General features: G+C 48.6%; 1 protein-coding gene across 1 annotated transcript in view; it reads left to right on the forward strand.

The window, feature by feature from the left end:
- LOC149984278 (CUB and sushi domain-containing protein 3-like) overlaps nt 1-16,796 on the forward strand; it is a 569,716-nt gene that overhangs the window by 15,738 nt on the left and 537,182 nt on the right. Inside the window, exon 2 of the mRNA XM_090219648.1 lies at nt 16,698-16,796. This exon is cut by the window's right edge and continues 124 nt beyond it. Within this exon, the coding sequence (XP_090075774.1) occupies nt 16,698-16,796 (99 nt within the window). The remainder of the gene's footprint in view (nt 1-16,697) is intronic.

Raw genomic sequence — 16,796 nt, forward strand, 5'->3', positions numbered from 1 at the left:
AGAGAGAGAGACAGAGAGAGAGAGGTGGAGGAAGGAGAGAGAAAAAGAGAGAAGAGAGAGAGAGAGAGAGAGGTGGAGGAAGGAGAGAGAAAAGGAGAGAAGAGAGAGAGGTTGAGCTGTGAGTTAAAGTCTCTCCCTAAGGACAATAGCTACATGTAGTATCACCTTTTGAATAGTCCACGGCTACAGTAGGTTTCTGTCTCCCTAAGGACAATAGCTACATGTAGTATCACCTTTTGAATAGTCCATAGCGGCACATCATTTAAGCTCTGCGACAACTCAACCTTGGCCTGTGCGCTCCTCATTGAGCTGTGTTAATGTTCTTAGTTATGCTTGTTCAATGGATTTGGGGATGTGTTGGCGTACATTTTGTATTTCCTATTTCTTCCCCGGATAAACAACAAGTATTCTGCAGCATCAGCGAACACATGTGAACTTATTTCAGCGCTGATTGGTTGTTGGCTGTTCAATAGTTACGCATACATTCAGAGTTTCTCCCCTGAGGTTTGATTCTGACTCTATTCCAAATAGCACCTTATTCCCTAATCTATTACCCCATGGGCCCTGGTCTATAGTGGGCCCTGGTCAACAGTAGTCTACTACCCTATGGGTCCTGGTCTATAGTGGGCCCCTGTCAACAGTAGTCTACTACCCTATGGGTCCTGGTCTATAGTGGGCCCTGGTCAACAGTAGTCTATTACCCTATGGGCCCTGGTCAACAGTAGTCTATTACCCTATGGGCCCTGGTCTATAGTGGGCCCTGGTCAACAGTAGTCTACTACCCTATGGGCCCTGGTCAACAAATCAAATCAAATCACATTTATTTGTATAGCCCTTCGTACATCAGCTGATATCTCAAAGTGCTGTACAGAAACCCAGCCTAAAACCCCAAACAGCAAGCAATGCAGGTGTAGAAGCACGGTGGCTAGGAAAAACTCCCTAGAAAGGCCAAAACCTAGGAAGAAACCTAGAGAGGAACCAGGCTATGTGGGGTGGCCAGTCCTCTTCTGGATGTGCCGGGTGGAGATTATAACAGAACATGGCCAAGATGTTCAAATGTTCATAAATGACCAGCATGGTCGAATAATAATAAGGCAGAACAGTTGAAACTGGAGCAGCAGCACGGCCAGGTGGACTGGGGACAGCAAGGAGTCATCATGTCAGGTAGTCCTGGGGCATGGTCCTAGGGCTCAGGTCCTCCGAGAGAGAGAAAGAAAGAGAGAAGGAGAGAATTAGAGAACGCACACTTAGATTCACACAGGACACCGATTAGGACAGGAGAAGTACTCCAGATATAACAAACTGACCCTAGCCCCCCGACACATAAACTACTCAAATCAAATCAAATCAAATCAAATGTATTTGTCACATACACATGGTTAGCAGATGTTAATGCGAGTGTAGCGAAATGCTTGTGCTTCTAGTTCCGACAATGCAGTAATAACCAACAAGTAATCTAACTAACAATTCCAAAACTACTGTCTTGTACACAGTGTGAGGGGATAAAGAATATGTACATAAGGATATATGAATGAGTGATGGTACAGAGCAGCATAGGCAAGATACAGTAGATGGTATCGAGTACAGTATATACATATGAGATGAGTATGTAAACAAAGTGGCATAGTTAAAGTGGCTAGTGATACATGTATCACATAAAGATGCAGTAGATGATATAGAGTACAGTATATACGTATACATGTGAGATGAATAATGTAGGGTAAGTAACATTATATAAGGTAGCATTGTTTAAAGTGGCTAGTGATATATTTACATCATTTCCCATCAATTCCCATTATTAAAGTGGCTGGAGTTGAGTCAGTGTCAGTGTGTTGGCAGCAGCCACTCAATGTTAGTGGTGGCTGTTTAACAGTCTGATGGCCTTGAGATAGAAGCTGTCTTTCAGTCTCTCGGTCCCAGCTTTGATGCACCTGTACTGACCTCGCCTTCTGGATGATAGCGGGGTGAACAGGCAGTGGCTCGGGTGGTTGATGTCCTTGATGATCTTTATGGCCTTTCTGTGACATCGGGTGGTGTAGGTGTCCTGGAGGGCAGGTAGTTTGCCCCCGGTGATGCGTTGTGCAGACCTCACTACCCTCTGGAGAGCCTTACGGTTGAGGGCGGAGCAGTTGCCGTACCAGGCGGTGATACAGCCCGCCAGGATGCTCTCGATTGTGCATCTGTAGAAGTTAGTGAGTGCTTTTGGTGACAAGCCGAATTTCTTCAGCCTCCTGAGGTTGAAGAGGCGCTGCTGCGCCTTCTTCACAATGCTGTCTGTGTGAGTGGACCAATTCAGTTTGTCTGTGATGTGTATGCCGAGGAACTTAAAACTTGCTACCCTCTCCACTACTGTTCCCTCTGCTGTTTCCTGAAGTCCACAATCATCTCCTTAGTTTTGTTGACGTTGAGTGTGAGGTTATTTTCCTGACACCACACTCCGAGGGCCCTCACCTCCTCCCTGTAGGCCGTCTCGTCGTTGTTGGTAATCAAGCCTACCACTGTTGTGTCGTCCGCAAACTTGATGATTGAGTTGGAGGCGTGCGTGGCCACGCAGTCGTGGGTGAACAGGGAGTACAGGAGAGGGCTCAGAACGCACCCTTGTGGGGCCCCAGTGTTGAGGATCAGCGGGGAGGAGATGTTGTTGCCTACCCTCACCACCTGGGGGCGGCCCGTCAGGAAGTCCAGTACCCAGTTGCACAGGGCGGGGTCGAGACCCAGGGTCTCGAGCTTGATGACGAGCTTGGAGGGTACTATGGTGTTGAATGCCGAGCTGTAGTCAATTAACAGCATTCTTACATAGGTATTCCTCTTGTCCAGATGGGTTATAGCAGTGTGCAGTGTGGTTGAGATAGCATCGTCTGTGGACCTATTTGGGCGGTAAGCAAATTGGAGTGGGTCTAGGGTGTCAGGTAGGGTGGAGGTGATATGGTCCTTGACTAGTCTCTCAAAGCACTTCATGATGACGGAAGTGAGTGCTACGGGGCGGTAGTCGTTTAGCTCAGTTACCTTAGCTTTCTTGGGAACAGGAACAATGGTGGCCCTCTTGAAGCATGTGAGAACAGCAGACTGGTATAGGGATTGATTGAATATGTCTGTAAACACACCGGCCAGCTGGTCTGCGCATGCTCTGAGGGCGCGACTGGGGATGCCGTTTGGGCCTGCAGCCTTGCGAGGGTTAACACGTTTAAATGTCTTACTCACCTCGGCTGCAGTGAAGGAGAGACCGCAAGTTTTCGTTGCAGGCCGTGTCAGTGGCACTGTATTGTCCTCAAAGCGGGCAAAAAAGTTATTTAGTCTGCCTGGGAGCAGGACATCCTGGTCCGTGACTGGGCTGGATTTCTTCCTGTAGTCCGTGATTGACTGTAGACCCTGCCACATGCCTCTTGTGTCTGAGCCGTTGAATTGAGATTCTACTTTGTCTCTGTACTGACGCTTAGCTTGTTTGATAGCCTTGCGGAGGGAATAGCTGCACTGTTTGTATTCGGTCATGTTACCAGACACCTTGCCCTGATTAAAAGCAGTGGTTCGCGCTTTCAGTTTCACGCGAATGTTGCCATCAATCCACGGTTTCTGGTTAGGGAATGTTTTAATCGTTGCTATGGGAACGACATCTTCAACACAAGTTCTAATGAACTCGCACACCGAATCAGCGTATTCGTCAATGTTGTTGTCTGACGCAATACGAAACATGTCCCAGTCCACGTGATGGAAGCAGTCTTGGAGTGTGGAGTCAGCTTGGTCGGACCAGCGTTGGACAGACCTCAGCGTGGGAGCCTCTTGTTTTAGTTTCTGTCTGTAGGCAGGGATCAACAAAATGGAGTCGTGGTCAGCTTTTCCGAAAGGGGGGCGGGGCAGGGCCTTATATGCGTCGCGGAAGTTAGAGTAACAATGATCCAAGGTCTTTCCACCCCTGGTTGCGCAATCGATATGCTGATAAAATTTAGGGAGTCTTGTTTTCAGATTAGCCTTGTTAAAATCCCCAGCTACAATGAATGCAGCCTCCGTATAAATGGTTTCCAGTTTGCAAAGAGTCAAATAAAGTTCATTCAGAGCCAACGATGTGCAGCATAAATACTGGAGGCTGAGACAGGAGGGGTCAGGAGACACTGTGGCCCCATCCGAGGACACCCCCGGACAGGGCCAAACAGGAAGGATATAACCCCACCCACTTTGCCAAAGCACAGCCCCCACACCACTAGAGGGATATCTACAACCACCAACTTACCATCCTGAGACAAGGCTGAGTATAGCACACAAAGATCTCCGCCATAGCACAACCCAAGGGGGGGCGCCAACCCAGACAGGATGACCACATCAGTGAATCAACCCACTCAGGTGACGCACCCCTTCCAGGGACGGCATGAGAGAGCCCCAGTAAGCCAGTGACTCAGCCCCTGTAATAGGGTTAGAGGCAGAGAATCCCAGTGGAAAGAGGGGAACCGGCCAGGCAGAGACATCAAAGGCGGTTCGTTGCTCCAGAGCCTTTCCGTTCACCTTCCCACTCCTGGGCCAGACTACACTCAATCATATGACCCACTGAAGAGATGAGTCTTCAGTAAAGACTTAAAGGTTGAGACCGAGTTTGCGTCTCTGACATGGGTAGGCAGACCGTTCCATAAAAATGGAGCTCTATAGGAGAAAGCCCTGCCTCTAGCTGTTTGCTTAGAAATTCTAGGGACAATTAGGAGGCCTGCGTCTTGTGACCGTAGCGTACGTGTAGGTATGTACGGCAGGACCAAATCAGAGAGATAGGTAGGAGCAAGCCCATGTAATGCTTTGTAGGTTAGCAGTAAAACCTTGAAATCTGCCCTTGCTTTGACAGGAAGCCAGTGTAGGGAGGCTAGCACTGGAGTAATATGATCAAATTTTTTGGTTCTAGTCAGGATTCTAGCAGCCGTATTTAGCACTAACTGAAGTTTATTTAGTGCTTTATCCGGGTAGCCGGAAAGTAGAGCATTGCAGTAGTCTAACCTAGAAGTGACAAAAGCATGGATTAATTTTTCTGCATCATTTTTGGATAGAAAGTTTCTGATTTTTGCAATGTTACGTAGATGGAAAAAAGCTGTCCTTGAAATGGTCTTGATATGTTCTTCAAAAGAGAGATCAGGGTCCAGAGTAACGCCGAGGTCCTTCACAGTTTTATTTGAGACGACTGTACAACCATTAAGATTAATTGTCAGATTCAACACAAGATCTCTTTGTTTCTTGGGACCTAGAACAAGCATCTCTGTTTTGTCCGAGTTTAAAAGTAGAAAGTTTGCAGCCATCCACTTCCTTATGTCTGAAACACATGCATCTAGCAAGGGCAATTTTCGGGCTTCAGCATGTTTCATTGAAATGTACAGCTGTGTGTCGTCCGCATAGCAGTGAAAGTTAACATTATGTTTTGAAATAACATCCCCAAGAGGTAAAATATATAGTGAAAACAATAGTGGTTCTAAAACGGAACCTTGAGGAACACCGAAATGTACAGTTGATTTGTCAGAGGACAAACCATTCACAGAGACAAACTGATATCTTTCCGACAGATAAGATCTAAACCAGGCCAGAACTTGTCCGTGTAGACCAATGATTTGATTTGATTTGATTTGAGTAGTCTATTACCCCATGGGCCCTGGTCTATAGTGGGCCCTGGTCAACAGTAGTCTATTACCCTATGGGCCCTGGTCTATAGTGGGCCCTGGTCAAAAGTAGTCTATTACCCTATGGGCCCTGGTCTATAGTGGGCCCTGGTCAACAGTAGTCTACTACCCTATTGTCCCTGGTCAACAGTAGTCTATTACCCTATAGACCCTGGTCAACAGTAGTCTATTACCCTATAGACCCTGGTCAACAGTAGTCTACTACCCTATAGACCCTGCTCAACAGTAGTCTACTACCCTATTGGCCCTGGTCAACAGTAGTCTACTAACCTGGTCAACAGTAGTCTACTACCCTATTGGCCCTGGTCAACAGTAGGCTACTAACCTGGTCAACAGTAGTCTACTACCCTATTGGCCCTGGTCAACAGTAGTCCAATACATTATGGGCCCTGGTCTATAGTGGGCCCTGGTGAACAGTAGTCTACTACCCTATTGGCCCTGGTCAACAGTAGTCTACTACCCTATGGTCCCTGGTCAACAGTAGTCTACTACCCTATTGGCCCTGGTCAACAGTAGTCCACTACCCTGGTCTATAGTAGCCTACTACCCTGGTCAACAGTAGTCTACTACCCTATTGGCCCTGGTCAACAGTAGTCCACTACCCTGGTCTATAGTAGCCTACTACCCTGGTCAACAGTAGTCTACTACCCTATAGACCCTGGTCAACAGTAGTCTACTACCCTATGGGCCCTGGTCAACAGTAGTCCACTACCCTATAGACCCTGGTCAACAGTAGTCCACTACCCTATTGGCCCTGGTCAACAGTAGTCCACTACCCTGGTCTATAGTAGCCTACTACCCTGATCAACAGTAGTCTACTACCCTATAGACCCTGGTCAACAGTAGTCCACTACCCTGGTCTATAGTAGCCTACTACCCTGGTCAACAGTAGTCTACTACCCTATGGTCCCTGGTCAACAGTAGTCTACTACCCTATTGGCCCTGGTCAACAGTAGTCCTCTACCCTGGTCTATAGTAGCCTACTACCCTGGTCAACAGTAGTCTACTACCCTATTGGCCCTGGTCAACAGTAGTCCACTACCCTGGTCTATAGTAGCCTACTACCCTGGTCAACAGTAGTCTACTACCCTATAGACCCTGGTCAACAGTAGTCTACTACCCTATGGGCCCTGGTCAACAGTAGTCCACTACCCTATAGACCCTGGTCAACAGTAGTCCACTACCCTATTGGCCCTGGTCAACAGTAGTCCACTACCCTGGTCTATAGTAGCCTACTACCCTGTTCAACAGTAGTCTACTACATTATGGGCCCTGGTCTATAGTGGGCCCTGGTCCACAGTAGTCTACTACCCTATTGGCCCTGGTCAACAGTAGTCTATTACCCTATGGGTCCTGGTCTATAGTGGGCCCTGGTCAACAGTAGTCTACTACCCTATTGACCCTGGTCAACAGTAGTCTACTACCCTATGGGCCCTGGTCAACAGTAGTCTACTACCCTATTGACCCTGGTCAACAGTAGTCTACTACCCTATTTACCCTGGTCAACAGTAGTCCCCTACCCTATGGGCCCTGGTCTATAGTGGGCCCTGGTCAACAGTAGTCTACTACCCTATTGACCCTGGTCAACAGTAGTCTACTACCCTATTGGCCCTGGTCAACAGTAGTCTACTACCCTATGGGCCCTGGTCAACAGTAGTCCACTACCCTATGGGCCCTGTTCTATAGTAGGCCCTGGTCAACAGTAGTCCCCTACCCTATGGGCCCTGGTCTATAGTGGGCCCTGGTCAACAGCAGTCTACTACCCTGGTCAACAGTAGTCTACTACCCTATTGGCCCTGGTCAACAGTAGTCCCCTACCCTATAGACCCTGGTCAACAGTAGTCCACTACCCTATAGACCCTGGTCAACAGTAGTCCACTACCCTATAGACCCTGGTCAACAGTAGTCTATTACCCTATAGACCCTGGTCAACAGTAGTCCACTACCCTATAGACCCTGGTCAACAGTAGTCTACTACCCTATAGACCCTGGTCAACAGTAGTCTACTAACCTGGTCAACAGTAGTCTACTACCCTATTGGCCCTGGTCAACAGTAGTCTACTACCCTGGTCAACAGTAGTCTACTACCCTATTGGCCCTGGTCAACAGTAGGCTACTAACCTGGTCAACAGTAGTCTACTACCCTATTGGCCCTGGTCAACAGTAGTCTATTACCCTATTGTCCCTGGTCAACAGTAGTCTATTACCCTATTGTCCCTGGTCAACAGTAGTCTACTACCCTATAGACCCTGGTCAACAGTAGTCTACTACCCTATGGGCCCTGGTCTATAGTGGGCCCTGGTCAACAGTAGTCCCCTACCCTATGGGCCCTGGTCTATAGTGGACCCTGGTCAACAGTAGTCTATTACCCTATAGACCCTGGTCAACAGTAGTCTACTACCCTATAGACCCTGGTCAACAGTAGTCCACTACCCTATGGGCCCTGGTCTATAGTGGGCCCTGGTCAACAGTAGTCCCCTACCCTATGGGCCCTGGTCTATAGTGGGCCCTGGTCAACAGCAGTCTACTACCCTGGTCAACAGTAGTCTACTACCCTATTGGCCCTGGTCAACAGTAGTCCCCTACCCTATAGACCCTGGTCAACAGTAGTCCACTACCCTATAGACCCTGGTCAACAGTAGTCCACTACCCTATAGACCCTGGTCAACAGTAGTCTATTACCCTATAGACCCTGGTCAACAGTAGTCCACTACCCTATAGACCCTAGTCAACAGTAGTCTACTACCCTATGGGCCCTGGTCAACAGTAGTCCACTACCCTATAGACCCTGGTCAACAGTAGTCCACTACCCTATAGACCCTGGTCAACAGTAGTCCCCTACCCTATGGGCCCTGGTCAACAGTAGTCCACTTTCCTATGGGCCCTGATCAATATAAAGGGCCTTTGGAAAGTATTCAGACCTCTTGACTTTTTCAACATTTTGTTACGTTACAGACTTTTCTAAAATGGATTATATTGTTTTTTCCCTCATCAATCTACACATAATAACCCCTATAATGACAAAGAGAAAACTGATTATTAGAAAATTTAGCAAATTTATAAAAAATAAATAAATGATATTACAATTACATACAGTGCCTTGCGAAAGTATTCGGCCCCCTTGAACTTTGCGACCTTTTGCCACATTTCAGGCTTCAAACATAAATGTATAAAACTGTATTTTTTTGTGAAGAATCAACAACAAGTGGGACACAATCATGAAGTGGAACGACATTTATTGGATATTTCAAACTTTTTTAACAAATCAAAAACTGAAAAATTGGGCGTGCAAAATTATTCAGCCCCCTTAAGTTAATACTTTGTAGCGCCACATTTTGCTGCGATTACAGCTGTAAGTCGCTTGGGGTATGTCTCTATCAGTTTGGCACATCGAGAGACTGACATTTTTTCCCATTCCTCCTTGCAAAACAGCTCGAGCTCAGTGAGGTTGGATGGAGAGCATTTGTGAACAGCAGTTTTCAGTTCTTTCCACAGATTCTCGATTGGATTCAGGTCTGGACTTTGACTTGGCCATTCTAACACCTGGATATGTTTATTTTTGAACCATTCCATTGTAGATTTTGCTTTATGTTTTGGATCATTGTCTTGTTGGAAGACAAATCTCCGTCCCAGTCTCAGGTCTTTTGCAGACTCCATCAGGTTTTCTTCCAGAATGGTCCTGTATTTGGCTCCATCCATCTTCCCATCAATTTTAACCATCTTCCCTGTCCCTGCTGAAGAAAAGCAGGCCCAAACCATGATGCTGCCACCACCATGTTTGACAGTGGGGATGGTGTGTTCAGGGTGATGGGCTGTGTTGCTTTTACGCCAAACATAACGTTTTGCATTGTTGCCAAAAAGTTCAATTTTAGTTTCATCTGACCAGAGCACCTTCTTCCACATGTTTGGTGTGTCTCCCAGGTGGCTTGTGGCAAACTTTAAACAACACTTTTTATGGATATCTTTAAGAAATGGCTTTCTTCTTGCCACTCTTCCATAAAGGCCAGATTTGTGCAATATACGACTGATTGTTGTCCTATGGACAGAGTCTCCCACCTCGGCTGTAGATCTCTGCAGTTCATCCAGAGTGATCATGGGCCTCTTGGCTGCATCTCTGATCAGTCTTCTCCTTGTATGAGCTGAAAGTTTAGAGGGACGGCCAGGTCTTGGTAGATTTGCAGTGGTCTGATACTCCTTCCATTTCAATATTATCGCTTGCACAGTGCTCCTTGGGATGTTTAAAGCTTGGGAAATATTTTTGTATCCAAATCCGGCTTTAAACTTCTTCACAACAGTATCTCGGACCTGCCTGGTGTGTTCCTTGTTCTTCATGATGCTCTCTGCGCTTTTAACGGACCTCTGAGACTATCACAGTGCAGGTGCATTTATACGGAGACTTGATTACACACAGGTGGATTGTATTAATCATCATTAGTCATTTAGGTCAACATTGGATCATTCAAAGATCCTCACTGAACTTCTGGAGAGAGTTTGCTGCACTGAAAGTAAAGGGGCTGAATAATTTTGCACGCCCAATTTTTCAGTTTTTGATTTGTTAAAAAAGTTTGAAATATCCAATAAATGTCGTTCCACTTCATGATTGTGTCCCACTTGTTGTTGATTCTTCACAAAAAAATACAGTTTTATATCTTTATGTTTGAAGCCTGAAATGTGGCAAAAGGTCGCAAAGTTCAAGGGGGCCGAATACTTTCGCAAGGCACTGTAAGTATTCAGACTCTTTACTCAGGACTTTGTTGAAGCACCTTTGGCAGCAATTACAGCCTCCAGTCTTCTTGGGTATGACGCTACAAGCTTGGCACACCTGTATTTGGGGAGTTTCTCCCATTCTTCTCTGCAGATCCTCTCAAGCTCTGTCAGGTTGGATGGGGAGCGTCGCTGCACAGCTATTTTCGATCAAGTTAATGTCAGGGCCCTGGCTGGGCCACTCAAGGACATTCAGAGACTTGTCCCAAAGCCAATTCTGCTTTGTCTTAGCTGTGTACTTAAGGTCGTTGTCCTGTTGGTGACCCTTCGGCTCTGTCTGACGTCCTGAGCGCTCTGGAGCAGGTTTTCATCAAGGATCTCTCTGTACTTTGCTCCTTTCATCTGTCCCTCGATCCTGACTAGTCTCCCCGTTCCTGCCGCTGAAAAACATCCCCACAGCATGAAGCTGCCACCACCATGTAGGGATGCTGCTAGGTTTCCTCCAGATGTCACACTTGGCATTCAGGCCAAAGAGTTACATCTTGGTTTCGTCAGACCAGAGAATCTTGATTCTCATGGTCTGAGAGTCCTTTAGGTGCCTTTTGGTAAACTCCAAGTGTGCTGTCATGTGCCTTTTACTGAAGAGTAGCTTCCGTCTGGCCACTCTACCATAAATGTCAGATTGTTGGAGTGCTGCAGAGATGGTTGTCCTTCTGGAAGTTTCTTCCGTCTCCACAGAGGAACTAGGGAGCTCTGTCAGATTGACCATCGGGTTCTTGGTCACCTCCCTGACCAAGGCCCTTTCCCCCCGATTGCTCAGTTTTGCATGGCAGCCATCTCTAGTAAGAGTCTTGGTGGTTCCAAACTTCTTCCTTTTAAGAATGAGGGAGGCCACTGTGTTCTTGGGGACCTTCAATGCTGAAGACATGTTTTGTTACCCTTCCCCAGTTCTGTTCCTCGACACCATCCTGTCTCTGAGCTCTATGGACACTGCCTTCGACCTCATGACTTGGTTTTTGCTCTGACATGTACTATAGACAGGTGTGTGTGTGCCTTTACAAATCATGTCCAATCAAGTGAATTTACCACAGGTGGACTCCAATCAAGTAGAAACATCTCAAGGATGATCAATGGAAACAGGATGCTCCTAATAGCAAAGGGTCTGAAAAAAATATGTAAATAAGGTATTTAAGTTTTTTATCAATGCATTTGCAAAAATTGATAAAAAAACAGTTTTCGCTTTGTCATTATGGGGCATTGTGATGTCATTATGGGGCATTGTGATGTCATTATGGGGTAGTGTGATGTCATTATGGGGTATTGTGATGTCATTATGGGATATTGTGATGTCATTATGGGATATTGTGATGTCATTATGGGATATTGTGATGTCATTATGGGGTATTGTGATGTCATTATGGGGTATTGTGATGTCATTATGGGGTATTGTGATGTCATTATGGGGTATTGTGTCTAGATTGATGAGGCAAAAAAAAATGCAATCCATTTTAGAATAAGGCTGTAACCTAACAAAATGTGTAAAAAGGGGAAGGGGGTCTGAATGCTTTTCCAAATGCACAGTAGAGGAAGGGTGCCAGTTGGTACCCAACCAGACTGGAATCTCAAGGGAGAAGACAGTAGAATCTGTCTTCTGGTCAACACAATGGAAACCTGAACATAATTGACCTGTTAATTAAGATGGACGGTAATTACTCCTGCAGGGGAAAGGCAGTGAAGGGGGATAAACCATGCATTATAATTACACTTGGATTTTTATTAATAGACAATTTGCAGAGTTGCCTTTCAATAAAACAGCTAAGCTTTGGCTTGTCCTTGTCATAGGCAAAGTGTGTGTGTGTATGTGTGTGTGTGTGTGTGTGTGTGTGTGTGCGTGCGTGCGTGCGTGCGTGTGCGTGCGTGCGTGTGTGTGTGTGTTTTTGTGTGTATGTGACTGCGTGTGTTTTTGCATTGAAAATGTCCTAATTAATGGAAATTGCATTTTTCCAAAGCCTAACCCAAATAATCAAAGTATTTGTAGTCTGACCAGTGTAGTCTGACCAGTGTTGTCTGACCAGTGTAGTCTGACCAGTGTAATCTGATCAGTGTGGTCTGACCAGTGTAGTCTGACCAGTATAGTCTGACCAGTGTTGTCTGACCAGTGTAGTCTGACCAGTGTAGTCTGACCAGTGTAGTCTGACCAGTGTAGTCTGACCAGTGTAATCTGATCAGTGTGGTCTGACCAGTGTAGTCTGACCAGTGTAGTCTGACCAGTGTAGTCTAACCAGTGTAGTCTGACCAGTGTAGTCTGACCAGTGTTGTCTGACCCGTGTAGTCTGACCAGTGTAATCTGATCAGTGTGGTCTGACCAGTGTAGTCTGACCAGTGTAGTCTGACCAGTGTTGTCTGACCAGTGTAGTCTGACCAGTGTAGTCTGACCAGTGTAGTCTAACCAGTGTAGTCTGACCAGTGTAGTCTGACCAGTGTAGTCTGACCAGTGTGGTCTGACCAGTGTAGTCTGACCAGTGTGGTCTGACCAGTGTAGTCTGACCTGTGTGGTCTGACCAGTGTAGTCTAACCAGTGTAGTCTGACCAGTGTAGTCTGAACAGTGTGGTCTGACCAGTGTAGTCTGACCAGTGTGGTCTGACCAGTGTAGTCTAACAAGTGTAGTCTGACCAGTATAGTCTGAACAGTGTGGTCTGTCTGACCAGTGTAGTCTGACCAGTGTAGTCTGACCAGTGTGGTCTGACCAGTGTAGTCTGACCAGTGTAGTCTGATCAGTGTAGTCTAACCAGTGTAGTCTAACCAGTGTAGTCTGACCAGTGTAGTTTAACCAGTGTAGTCTGACCAGTGTAGTCTGACCAGTGTAGTCTAACCAGTGTAGTCTAACCAGTGTAGTCTGACCAGTGTAGTCTGACCAGTGTGGTCTGACCAGTGTAGTCCGACCCATGTAGTCTGACCAGTGTGGTCTGACCAGTATGGTCTGACCAGTGTAGTCTGACCAGTGTGGCCTGACCAGTGTGGTCTGACCAGTGTGGTATGACCAGTGTAGTCTGACCAGTGTGGTCTGACCAGTGTGGTCTGAATAGCGTGGTCTGACCAGTGTAGTCTGGTCAGTGTAGTCTGACCAGTGTCTGACCAGTGTAGTCTGACCAGTGTAGTCTGACCAGTGTAGTCTAACCAGTGTAGTCTGACCAGTGTAGTCTGACCAGTGTAGTCTGACCAGTGTGGTCTGACCAGTGTAGTCTGACCAGTGTCTGACCCATCCTGTCAAGGTAGTGATTTTTTGCCAGCCTGCCCGCAGACAGTAGGAGAGAAGAGGGAAGACTGGTGCATGTATTAGGAATACCCTGAGTGGGTAGTGGGTAGGCTGGGGAAGGTAAAGACCTAGAGTGTGTAGTGGGTAGGGTGGGAAAGGTACAGACCAGGAGAGTGGGTAGTGGGTAGGCTGGGGATGGTACAGACCAGGAGAGTGGGTAGTGAGTAGCCAGGAGAAGGTACAGACCAGGAGAGTGGGTAGTGGGTAGGGTGGGGAAGGTACAGACCAGGAGAGTGGGTAGTGGGTAGGGTGGGGAAGGTACAGACCAGGAGAGTGTGTAGTGGGTAGGGTGGGGAAGGTACAGACCAGGAGAGTGGGTAGTGGGTAGGGAGGGGGGCGTACAGACCAGGAGAGTGGGTAGTGGGTAGGCAGGGAAGGTACAGACCAGGAGAGTGGGTAGTGGGTAGGCTGGGGAAGGTACAGACCAGGAGAGTGGGTAGTGGGTAGGGTGGGGAAGGTACAGACCAGGAGAGTGGGTAGTGGGTAGGCTGGGGAAGGTACAGACCAGGAGAGTTGGTAGTGGGTAGGCTGGGGAAGGTACAGACCAGGAGAGTTGGTAGTGGGTAGGCTGGGGAAGGTACAGACCAGGAGAGTGGGTAGTGGGTGGGCTAGGGAAGGTACAGACCAGGAGAGTGGGTAGTGGGTGGGCTGGGGAAGGTACAGACCAGGAGAGAGGGTAGTGGGTGGGCTGGGGAAGGTACAGACCAGGAGAGTGGGTAGTGGGTAGGGTGGGGAAGGTACAGACCAGGAGAGTAGGTAGTGGGTAGGCTGGGGAAGGTACAGACCAGGAGAGTGGGTAGTGGGTAGGGTGGGGAAGGTACAGACCAGGAGAGTGGGTAGTGGGTAGGCTGGGGAAGGTACAGACCAGGAGAGAGGGTAGTGGGTGGGCTGGGGAAGGTACAGACCAGGAGAGTGGGTAGTGGGTAGGGTGGGGAAGGTACAGACCAGGAGAGTAGGTAGTGGGTAGGCTGGGGAAGGTACAGACCAGGAGAGTGGGTAGTGGGTAGGGTGGGGAAGGTACAGACCAGGAGAGTGGGTAGTGGGTAGGCTGGGGAAGGTACAGACCAGGAGAGTTGGTAGTGGGTAGGCTGGGGAAGGTACAGACCAGGAGAGTGGGTAGTGGGTGGGCTGGGGAAGGTACAGACCAGGAGAGTGGGTAGTGGGTAGGGTGGGGAAGGTACAGACCAGGAGAGTGGGTAGTGGGTAGGGTGGGGAAGGTACAGACCAGGAGAGTGTGTAGTGGGTAGGCTGGGGAAGGTACAGACCAGGAGAGTTGGTAGAGGGTAGGCTGGGGAAGGTACAGACCAGGAGAGTGGGTAGTGGGTGGGCTGGGGAAGGTACAGCCCAGGAGAGTGGGTAGTGGGTAGGGTGGGGAAGGTACAGACCAGGAGAGTGGGTAGTGGGTAGGGGGGAAGGTACAGACCAGGAGAGTGGGTAGTGGGTAGGATGGGGTAAGTACAGACCAGGAGAGTGGGTAGTGGGTAGGGTGAGGACGGTACAGACCAGGAGAGTGGGTAGTGGGTAGGGTGGGGAAGGTACAGACCAGGAGAGTGGGTAGTGGGTAGGGTGGGGAAGGTACAGACCAGGAGAGTGGGTAGTGGGTATGGTGGGGAAGGTACCAACCAGGAGAGTGGGTAGTGGGTAGGCTGGGGAAGGTACAGACCTAGAGTGTGTAGTGTGTAGGGTGGGGAAGGTACAGACCAGGAGAAGTGGGTAGTGGGTAGGCTGGGGATGGTGCAGACCAGGAGAGTGGGTAGTGAGTAGCCAGGAGAAGGTACAGACCAGGAGAGTGGGTAGTGGGTAGGGTGGGGAAGTTACAGACCAGGAGAGTGGGTAGTGGGATGGGTGGGGAAGGTACCGACCAGGAGAGTGTGTAGTGGGTAGGGTGGGGAAGGTACAGACCAGGAGAGTGGGTAGTGGGTAGTGTGTGGAAGGTACAGACCAGGAGAGTGGGTAGTTTTGTAGGGTGGGGAAGGTACAGACCAAGAGAGTGGGTTGTGGGTAGGCTGGGGAAGGTACAGACCAGAAGAGTGGGTAGTGGGTAGGGTGGGGAAGTTACAGACCAGGAGAGTGGGTAGTGGGTAGGGTGGGGAAGGTACAGACCAGGAGAGTGGGTAGTGGGTGGGGTGGGGAAGGTACAGACCAGGAGAGTGTGTAGTGGGTAGGGTGGGGAAGGTACAGACCAGGAGAGTGGGTAGTGGGTAGGGTGGGGAAGGTACAGACCAGGAGAGTGGGTAGTTTTGTAGTGTGGGGAAGGTACAGACCAAGAGTGTGGGTAGTGGGTGGGCTGGGGAAGGTACAGACCAGGAGAGTGGGTAGTGGGTAGGGTGGGGAAGGTACAGACCAGGAGAGTGGGTAGTGGGTAGGGTGGGGAAGGTACAGACCAGGATGGTGGGTAGTGGGTAGGCAGGGGAAGGTACAGACCAGGAGAGTGGGTAGTGGGTAGGGTGGGGAAGGTACAGACCAGGAGAGTGGGTAGTGGGTAGGCTGGGGAAGGTACAGACCAGGAGAGTGGGTAGTGGTTAGGCTGGGGAAGGTACAGACCAGGAGAGTAGGTAGTGGGTAGGATGGGGTAGGTACAGACCAGGAGAGTGGGTAGTGGGTAGTGGGTAAACTGCGGAAGGTACAGACCAGGAGAGTGGGTAGTGGGTAGGCTGGGGAAGGTACAGACCAGGAGAGTGGGTAGTGGGTAGTGTGGGGAAGGTACAGACCAGGAGAGTGGGTAGTGGGTGGGCTGGGGAAGGTACAGACCAGGAGAGTGGGTAGTGGGTAGTGGGTAGGGTGGGGATGGTACAGAACAGCTGGAGGTACCAATTTACCAGACTTGTTGTTGGTCTCAAAACACCAGTGTTACTGTGAAGGGGATTGTGGGAAATGCTACAGTGTATTGGATGAAAGTGTATTGGATAAAGTTGTTGAGTGTTGAGCGTTCAAAATGTGTTTCCTGTTCGTGTGGAGTGTTGAAGAAACGATGTTTTGAGTGTAAAAAACAAGTGTCTGATCTCATGTTTTTTCTGTTTTCTTGTCTTTCCAGGGCTCATAAATACGTGTGGAGGGACGTTAAAAGGACAGAACGGAACCATAGAAAGCCCGGGTTTCCCGTACGGATATCCCAACGGTGCCAACTGTACCT

This window comes from Oncorhynchus mykiss, chromosome 3 (genome assembly GCF_057628025.1).
Source record: "Oncorhynchus mykiss isolate SJ-2025 chromosome 3, ASM5762802v1, whole genome shotgun sequence".
NCBI lineage: Eukaryota > Metazoa > Chordata > Actinopteri > Salmoniformes > Salmonidae > Oncorhynchus > Oncorhynchus mykiss.